The following is a 10,502-nucleotide window of genomic DNA, read 5'->3' on the forward strand; positions in this document are numbered from 1 at the left end:
CTCATATAGCATCTATGACAAAGTTATGTTGATTATTCCGTAATTTCAATAGAACCAATTATGAGATTACCAATTATGAGATTATAAAGCCAAATTATTGCAAAATACATTAGTAAATCTTTTAAATGTCGCACACGTGTTAAAAAAGCAATAAAAGCAATAGTAGGAATAAAAATGAGATATAGCTTGCTAACATCAATTGCTAACCAAATAATCATAAGATCATATGTTTCAATTGTATAAAGAAATGTGTTTCTCGTATTCAAACAAAATATATCATTAATTTGCAATGCACAAAGATTTCACTGACTTGAAATGCTTGTTCAAGGAACCAATTATTCAAGTATTTATACTCCCGTGGGAGCACACATGCATACTCCTTTGGGCAAGAGACTCGAGTAAATTTTTTTTTTTTTAAAAGAGATTTATTAAATATTCTTGAGATAGACGAAGTAATTAACATTTTGCTCATTTGCAACTACTCCAACACAAAAGAGAGAGAGAGAGAGAGTATTTTCTTGGTCACATTCAACCCAACTTCTGCATACTACAAACCATTTACATAGAAATCAAAGGATCAAAATGGCAAACATTCCCCCATATGTTTCCATCTCATCTCTAGCCAAAAGAGGGAACTAAAGGAAAGATATCATCAAACCTAGGATTTGAGGATGAGTTCCTCAATACAAAGAAAATGATCAAAATGACAAAGCAAATGATCAAAATGTTTAAAATGACAAACAAAAGAGGGGACAAAAAGGAAGATATCATCAAGCCTAACATTTGAGGATGAGTTCCCCCATACATAGAAAGCAAATGATCAAAGTGAACAAACATTTCCCCCTTATGTTCTATCTCATCTCTAGCCAAAAGAGGGAACACAAAGGAAGATGTCATCAAGCCTAGCATTTGAGGGTGAGTTCCCCCCATAAACCAGCATCCCCTCTCCAGCACTCGAAAAAGCAGACCAGCCCCTCGGCCCTGGGTGGTGGTCCCCACTTGTTTCCCACTTGTGCCATGTCAGCGTCTCCGTGTTCAGGCTATACATATCACCAGTAAAGGCCCCAGCCCCCAAGTGCCCTAGATCACTGGGGTCGACCTCTCCGCCGTAGATCAAGATGTGATTCCCGAATCCAACAGTTGCAAACACGCTCCTTGGGCTCGGCTTCTCCCCCTTAGTCTCGACATGGCCCCACTCTTGGGCTTCCAGATCGTAAAAATGCACGTCGTCTAATTCTTCTCCCGAAAATCCATATATGACCCATACTTTTCCCATTGAAACTGCTAGGCCTGGACCACCCCTCCCCTTTAAAACATGACTAGGTTGCTTAAATTTTACCCACTTATCTGAATCAACTTCATAAGCCCACAAATCACTGAGCCTTCCATCTACACCGCACCCTCCGAAGATGTACACATGTTGATCATCTGAGGCCGTGGCATGGTAGCTTCGAGCAGGGGGGCCCTCCTCTCCAGATGACAATTGTTGCCATTCATTGGTTACCGTATCGAACGAGTAGAACTCATTGAGTTCTTTGTGGGTTCCGTCTCGACCACCAAAAACATAGATCTTGTCCTTGACAGCAGCCATGGTGACACCGACACGAGGTGGTGGAGCGTCTCCTGAGACATCCACAATGGACCAAGAGTGTGTGTCGAGGTCGAAGACATGTAATTTGTTGTCGATAGGGACGCGTGGCTCGAGTTCGCCACCAAACACATAGGCCTTCCTCCTGACAACGGCCACGGCGTGCGAGCTCCTTGCGCAGGGGCCATCGGCTTTGGGTGTCAACTACAATGAAAAAGAGGAAAACAAGAGTAACACATTGTATATGGCTTCTAATTGCCCAAAGAAGTGGGCTAAGGGAAAAGTGATTTCAAAGAAGCTAACACAGAGGAACACAAGAATTTTAGTAGTGAGGCAACTTCTTATCAAAATGTGTCATGGAGAACCAGAACAACTTTTAAATGTATTTCAAAAGGACAAAGTTTATATAAGGGCAAGGCTCTAAACAATAAACTTAGGGTGCACCTCAAAAATCCACTAAAAGAGGTTATTTTGAAGTAAAAAAATCCTCAAATAGATCATATTGACCTCAAGATGTATGAATATAAAAAAAAATAGATTTCAAGTCTTAGAAATAGTGTATCTTCAAATGCATTTTCGGACCGTCAATTTTCAAGATTTTCAAGTGCTCATAGATAGCTCGATCTACACTACTTTTAAAGTTTTAAGTTTTTTAATTAGAGATGAAAATAGATTAAAAAGGTTTCCAATATTGAAGCAACATCTTTCAACACTATTTGAAGGTGCTCTAATCCACACTTATTTCAAAAACTATGCTATGCAAGCCCATTTCTGCGAACACAAAGTCAGGATTAAAATGGTTTTTGTCTTTCCACCGAAAACATATTATAAGAGAAAAGAGCGCCTATTTGTCCTCCTTCAGGAGCACATTGTATATCTAGTCCCTTCGCTAAAAGACCCATTTAGGTAGATTTTTATCAATAAGAAATTTTGGAATCCACTTCAGAATACCAAATAATAATTTTATGAGAAGAAAATTAAATTTTGAGCTTGTAAACATGTAGATTGGGCCATTTGAAAATTGGATAGTCACTGTTCAATCTCTGAAATTAGTTTTCCATGCACAAGTAGAGGGTGTATATTTTTATTTCTTTTAATTTTTATGGTTGGTCCAAGTTGAGGAGTTTACATCCTCAAAATCATCATTATCATCATCATAGCTTTTTTCTCAATTTAGATCCCCAAAATGTGGGGTTAAAATACTCATGAATTTTACTATTGGGAATGAATCTAGGATGTGCTCTCGCTGGAGCATATAATCTAATAGGAAAAGAGAATATATATTATGAAGATGAATACAGAAGAAGTTTAATGGGCTATCCAATATCATGATAGCAGTTTTTTCTTGATAATGGTTCAAATAATGAGAGCTTTTAGCATGGTTCAAAATTCAAAAAATAAGGATGAATCATAATTCATTAATACAGACAATCTAATTGACCAAAAGGGACCATATGATGAACTTTTGCATGGAAGAAGAACTAGAGATCAACATTAATTGACCAAAAGGGAGTCAATTTGTTTTTTTTTTTTTAAATATTAAATTTCATATTTATTATGGGGTCTCTTGTATCATGATTTGTGGCTTTTTCCCCTTTCAGATCATTATAACTTTGGAAAGGTGTTTGGTGACTCGGTTTTAAGGGATCTAAGACCCAAAGTACATCTAGAGGATTGAAATTAACTGTGTTAAAAACAGTTATAAGATGGAACATTTTTTAGATTTAAATTTATTTTATTTTTCACATTTATAATTGTGGTAGCCGAAATGATAAATATGTGAAGTTTTGAATCCTTCATACCAAAGTGAAGTTTGGACGGTGTACGGGTTGCCTAGTAACACGGCTAAACCCTACTCCTACAACTTGTACTCTATTATAATCAGTGGTGGGACCATAAGTAATGTTCTCAAAAGAGAAGAAACTCAACAGAGGCACTTGATAACGATGTGATACCCATAAAAAGTAAACGTCCACACCACATTAAAGGTTTCTTCCCCAAATTAAATGAACTCCTAAACAATTAAAGTAAGATACACCTTCAAATGGTGCCGAAATATTTTGTTTTAATCTCAAAAATATTAAAATGACATGAAGATTTAAATATTAAAAATAATGTAGATTAAACAGATCTATGGACACTTGAAAAACTTGAATATTGATGGTCCAGATAATACTTTACAAGAGAGCGAGGTTTGATGAATTCTCATGTACATAAATCTTGAGGTTCTATCGGCTAAATCTTAAAATTTTAATAAAAAAATAATGAAAGAGAGTAATAATGAAAGAGAGTGAGGCTCAACGAATTTTCATTGTTTTGGTTTTGGTCAGCATGTCGAGTCGGAGTCACTTGGGCGAGTCCAAGTTAGATTTGCCGAATTTTAAGTCACTATATACCTTAATAATACAATATAAGAGTTTTATACAAGCCTATATATTGTGGATCAAGATTCATGTAGGCAATCCCGAATAATTGAAAAAAGACTTGATGATGACGATGATGACGACGATGATGATACATGCCTATATATTATACGAGAACTCTTACACACTTTTGTAACATAGTCAAATATGAAGGGTGGCAATGGGCTAGGCCTGGACCTAGCCCAAGCAGGGTTGGGCAAGGTCAAGCTCGAGCCCCTGTAGGCCTGGACTTGTGCCGAGGCGGCCTAGCACAATCCTAGTCAAATTCTTGCCTGACCGGACCTAATAGAAATCAAACAAGAAAGACAAGGAAATAATAACCTGTGAGGGCTGGCTATGGCTCAACCTAACTCTACTACCATATTTTGTGGCCCAGGTCCAAGTTTTTCTGGAGAGGGACTAGGCCGGCCTTTTGCCAGCCCCAAGTAAACGCCCCAATATCACTGTAGAATTTTCGATTGCTATTTCCAATACAAACCAAATTAAGTCAACGAGGATATTGAAAAGCGGGAGAAATATTAACAATCATACGAGTTATTAGCTCCGACATTTACAACTATCCAATTTGAAATTTAACGGACAAAATTGATTGTGACATCGTTGTATTAAAAGTAAATGGTCTCTTTGTATATTTTTTCTTCTCTCTACATCCCTCCTTGCTAGAACTATGTGAGACCTACTAGAAATCCCTAGAAATAACATTCAAACAGTGTTATCAGTGTTATGAGACTCGATCTAGTCCACTTGAACTCGACCAAGTAACTCGGCCTAGCCCTAGTAGTGAGGCAAGTTGAGGGTGAATTAGATGCCCAACTTTGCCCGCAGAAGCCACAAAATACATTATAAAAAAAGTTGCCAAATATAAAAAAACTAGAAAACATCAATACATCCGTTAGAAATATTATTTTAGATGATTTTGATAATTTTTAAGATGATTTGGGAACTTCCATTTTTTTTTCCTAATTTTATGAAATTTTCAATATGTAAATCAAAATTTTCAATAGTCCATCTTTTATAGATTTTTTCATCTCCTTTATTTTTTTCATCTTCTTTAGTCTTCTAATAGCTTCTATTTAAGTCAAATTATATGATATCTTACTATTTTTAAAAAAAAATTAAATTTTCTTTCGTTTTGCAACAATTAAAAGGAATGCGCTTAACTCGTCCGAGTCCCTAGTACTCGGCCGAGGCAATTTCCAAAACATTGCTTTAAATATTAAAATTATTTGGATAAAAAACCAAGTCACCTATTTTCTTGGAATTTAAGCTTGTTGTTATTTGATATTTTTCTTTGTACTTTGAATATTTTAGCTGGTATCACCAAGTAAATATATGACCAGCCAAAAATACCTCTTCTTTTTCAAAACCACATAAACCTTTTTGATAAATTTCTCTAAAATTTCCTCTAAATACCACTCACACATCTAAGAAAAATGAGGATAGATCACAGCAATATGTTACATTTACCATGATACAACTAGAAATATGAAAATCGATTCATATAAGAGCAAAATATCAGATAAATTCAAAGAGAACTTGGAAAATTAGAAGAACCCCAGATGAATTTAGAGATAATTCTTGCTAACTTGGATGGAAATAGATAAAATTTAGAGGTAAAGATATAGTTAGAGAGAGAGAGAGAGAGAGAGAGAGAGAGAGAGAGAGAGAGAGAGAGAGAGAGAGGAAAATTAGAAGAACCCCAGATGAATTTAGAGATAATTCTTGCTAACTTGGATGGAAATAGATAAAATTTAGAGGTAAAGATATACTTAGAGAGAGAGAGAGAGAGAGAGGAAAATTAGAAGAACCCCAGATGAATTTAGAGATAATTCTTGCTAACTTGGATGGAAATAGATAAAATTTAGAGGTAAAGATATAGTTAGAGAGAGAGAGAGGAAAATTAGAACAACCCCAGATGAATTTAGAGATAATTCTTGCTAACTTGGATGGAAACAGATAAAATTTAGAGGTAAAGATATATTGAGAGAGAGAGAGAGAGAGAGAGAGAGAGAGAGGAAAATTAGAAGCACCCCAGATGAATTTAGAGATAATTCTTGGTAACTTGGATGGAATTAGATCAAATTTAGAGGTAAAGATAAATTTAGAGGGGAAAGCAAGAGAGAGAGAGAGAGAGAGAGAGAGAGAGAGAGAGCTGACCTTGATCCACTTCCCCTGAAAGAGAGTCATGTTTGTCCCCATGTGTAAATTGAGAACTCTGCACACTACTTTATATAAAGGTTAGGCCACCAAAATACCACTGATCTTCTATAAATTGCTAAAATGCACTCTATGGACTCTTATTGTTTTGAGTGTCAGAGGTATTAATGAAATTTGATGAATTATTGAGAGTTTTTTCTTTGTCATATTTTACTGGATTATTGTTTCAAGTAGGAACTGAGAAGGCAACACCAGGGGCAGGTCTGTTTTGGACAATATGACAAGAATGCCCCCTCTGATTTCTTTAAATGATCAAAAGGACCTTTCATTTTCATCATAACAAGGTCCAAGGAAGTCCAAGGCATTGGTATTATTGAACCTGAGGCCTATAATTTCAAAAAGGTCATATTTCAATCATTTATTTATTAAAAAGGTCATATTTCAATCATTTATTTATTTATTTATTATCTCTTACTAATATATTTAGTGCCCCAGGCAAAGACTACCTAGGATAAATCTTTTTTGATCCGGATTCTTAGAACCATGAAAAAAAGATTTTAAGTCTTAGAAATAGTACATTTTATAACATATTATCTACACCGACCATTTTCAAGATTTTTATATGTTTATAGATCTACTTGATTTTAACTATTTTTGAAATTTAAAATTTTAAGATTAGATATAAAAATAGATTTTGAGATAATCCTAAGATCATTTTACATCAAAATTATATACCACGATAAAATTTGAAGGTACAGCTTACCTCTATAGCTACGGATGCATCCCTATGCCAACCGCACCCTTCCTATAAACCACCTTAAAAATCACTAGATTATTATATTTAAAATAAATAATTTCATAGGGCTGCGGCCTATGAAATAACTAAAGCCTCATCTCATGACTCATTGAAAATTACATTTCAAGCATCGGAAGATCTTTAAAATGATCATCTTGACTTGAAAATTATGGTTGTGAAAAAAAATTAGGATTTCAAGTTCTATAAATGATGTATGTTATAACAAATTATTTAGAGTGTTCATTTGACCCTAAAAATAAGTATTTAAAGATCCATGACATCTATAACATTTTTTTAGTTTCAAACTTTATTGTTGGTGTTGAAAATTGATTTTAGAGCCATTATAAAAGTGATGTTGCCAAATGTACTTTCCAGACAAGGATTTAAGGTGAGGTTTATTTTGTTTTCACAAAGCCTAAGCTTTATAAAACTTCACCTAAAAAAAAGAAAAAGAATTTTGGGGCTCTTTAACATTTAAATCTCATCCCTCTAAATTGGACAGTTTCTTTTTAATTGAGCCATAGCTTTTTTAAGCCTGTAGTTTGAGCTTTGCCTGAAGGAGTAAATGGATAGTATGACCCCTCAGGAACATGAAATCTTTTAACTTCATTTAACCTAACATGTGACCAAAGATGGATGGGCATGGGAGTTTTGTCTTTTTTGCTTTTTTTTTTTTTTTATTCCAATTAAAAATGCAGGCGGGACCGCCTGGAGGGGAGGAGAGAGCCAATGGCTAGTGTTTCGTGTTAATTTTTTATTTTTATTTTAAATGTGGTATAAGATAGGTTTTAAATTTTTCTACATATATTCATCCAATCTAGCCACTCCAAATAAAAAAATAAAAAAAAATTTCAATTAGAAAATTTAAAATAGAACCTATTTAGTATCAAGCATCGCCCTTTCTGCCCACAAATTATTATTTTTTTTAATCATTGGAGGTTTGGTCAGCAAAATTTAAGTGGTTCTTTAAAGTAATGAGTATTTGGTGGTAAGTCGAATGTCATTTTCATTTACATTAGCATGAATCTTTTCCAACTTCATATCATAAATGCAAATTTTATTTAATGAATATATTGAATAAGTTTTTAGAGGTATAGTTTCATGATGATTTCTAATGTTGCTCTAAGAAAAGTATAAAATAAAACTATTTATAGTTTGTACAAGAATACCACAATTTCATGTAACAGTCCAATAAGAAATCAAATAATCGGGAATATGCTATTGATCCAGCTTAAAGTCCAAGAATTTTTTTTTCGCAAACTTCGGTTAGAGAAATGAGACACCCGCAACCATTTTTAAGCAACTCATTATAATCATTATAATTGTTATATGTATTTTTAAATATAATGTGGAACACTTATTAACACGTGAAAATGAGACTGAGGCTTTCTAAAAAAATAAAATCTTACCTCAAAACTCATTCAAAATTATAGTTTTGAAATAAAAAACATTTATATTGATCATCTCGATTTTGATCATTATGGTTGGAAAAAAAAAAGATTTCAAGCTCTAAAAATAATATATAATGTAACGCATTATAGAGACCGTCCATTTTCAAGTTGCCATGGATTCATAAGATCAGCACCATTTTTGAGCTACAAATTTCATAATTGGTGGTGGAAATAGATTTTAGGGCCACTTAAAGGATTTCTCATGCCGAAAGTATTTTTTTGAAAAGATTTTTAGGTGAGACTTTATTTTATTGGGAAAAGTTTATGTAGAGTCAAGGCTCTAAACAATAAAATTTGACTTTATCAAGATGCATGGACATGAGAAAAAATGGATTTCAAGTTTTGGAAATAGTATATTTTCTAACGCATTTTTGAACTGTCAAATTTTCATGTTTTCATATATCTATCGATCTACACTATTTTTGAAGCTTTAAACTTTATCAATAAAGATAAAAGTATATTTTAAGGCTATCACAAATATTTGCAGTATTGAAACCATATTTCTTGACACTATTTGAAAGTAGGCTCTAATTTGATTGTTTAGAGCCTAGGCTCTATACAAACCGCACCCTTATTTATTTATTTATTTATTTGGTGCGGCTTGTATAGAGCTGAGGCTCTAAACAATCAAATAAGAGCCCACCTTCAAATAGTATCCAGAAATATGGTTTTCATACTGAAATTTTTTGTGATAGCCTTAAAATATATTTTCATCTTTAATTATAAAATTTAAAGCTTAAAAAATAGTGTATATATAGCATATCTATGAAAACTTGAAAATCTTAAAAATTAACGGTCCAAAAATGCGTTACAAAATGCACTATTTCCTAAACTTGAAATCCATTTTGTTCTCATGTCCTTGCATTTTGATGTCAAGATGATCAAGTTGATGATATTTGAGCATCAAAACAACCTCTTCTAGTGAAGTTTTTGAGGTAGGTTCTAATTTGATTGTTTAGATACTAGGCTCTATATAAACTTTTCCCTTATTTATTAGGCCTTATAGGAACTGCATCCGTCAAACAAATATGTACCTGTTGCAGTTCAAAAAAATAATAAAATAAGCAAAGTCATGAATCATTCGGTTTAGTTATGTGACGCCACCACCTTATGAATATGGCGTATAATAAGTCTTCAACGATAACAATAATTTTTAATGAAAGTTTCTATATCAAAGTAAGGGAAGCATGAAATCAACCAAATAACAAGACAATATTATTTGATCAATATAAAAAGACACAGTAGTATTATATCTCACTGCAAATGCATTTACGCAATGGATCCTCGTTTTCCTAGTGCAAAAAAAAAAAAAAAAAAGTGAAGAAATGAATAAAAGCCAAGAAAAAATGTTCTAGATGGACTGTCTCTAAGTATTAAAGTTTATTACTTTTAGGTTCATGATCGTAGTGGTTGCAATGATACATCTGGTGAAACTTTGGATCATAAATCACGATGTATAAGATAGATTTTGGAAGGCAGATGCACCAGAATAGGTGCATGGGCCTGATGCACCAAAACCTTCCCCTTTAAAGTAATGTTGCAGAGCTGTGGAGCTCTTGTCAAAGTCTTGAACACGCTCCGCCATTGTCTATGAACCACAATGAAACTCATGAGGTCATGTTAAATGAAATATTCATGTTATCCTTGGTCATATTGAATCGAAGATTTTGAAAAAAATTTTGAGTATCTCTAACATGTATGATTCTGGCTTTGGCTGGATGGCTAAGGGATTCACTATCGCAAAACTCCATCTTATGTTTGAAACCACTGAGATACCCAAAAACAAAATGGCAGCTTAAAACAACTTCCCACTTGTAAACACCCCACGTGAATTTTGGCTAAGGGAATTCCCAGAAACCTTCAACCCGTAACCCTAAAGCACAGTATCCAATATACCATAAGAACATTGGACCATAATCCATAGCCAGACCATGATCTAGCTTAGGAATATTCCCAAGATCCTCAAAATATTCCGAAATATCCTTTAAGGAAGAATATCGCTGAAAATAGGTAGGTCTCATGATAAAAAAGAGAGAAATATTTTAAATCTGCTGAAATCGAAATATACATAACGAAAATATCTCAAA

General features: G+C 33.7%; 1 protein-coding gene across 1 annotated transcript; it reads right to left on the reverse strand.

Moving 5' to 3' along the window:
• Positions 1-513: 513 nt before the first annotated feature.
• On the reverse strand, positions 514-6,200 carry LOC18433912 (Galactose oxidase/kelch repeat superfamily protein). Its single transcript, XM_011624925.3, has 2 exons — positions 6,169-6,200; positions 514-1,792 (listed from the first exon to the last, which is right to left on the reverse strand). Exons 1-2 carry the CDS (start codon positions 6,196-6,198, stop codon positions 863-865), a joined length of 960 nt encoding a protein of 319 aa, XP_011623227.2. The 5' UTR covers positions 6,199-6,200; the 3' UTR covers positions 514-862.
• Between the last annotated feature and the right edge of the window lie 4,302 nt (positions 6,201-10,502).

The sequence above is a fragment of the Amborella trichopoda genome, chromosome 10 (assembly GCF_054954075.1).
Source record: "Amborella trichopoda isolate Santa Cruz 75 chromosome 10, AtrichopodaSantaCruz75HAP2 v2.0, whole genome shotgun sequence".
Classification (NCBI taxonomy): Eukaryota; Viridiplantae; Streptophyta; class Magnoliopsida; order Amborellales; family Amborellaceae; genus Amborella; species Amborella trichopoda.

Bases quoted from the DNA above. Each gene is read 5' to 3' on its own strand.
- LOC18433912 (XM_011624925.3), bottom strand. From the start codon at position 6,198: ATGACTCTCTTTCAGGGGAAGTGGATCAAG. The intron at 1,793-6,168 runs GTCAGCTCTCTC...TTTTCATTGTAG, and splicing joins TTCAGGGGAAGTGGATCAAG to TTGACACCCAAAGCCGATGG.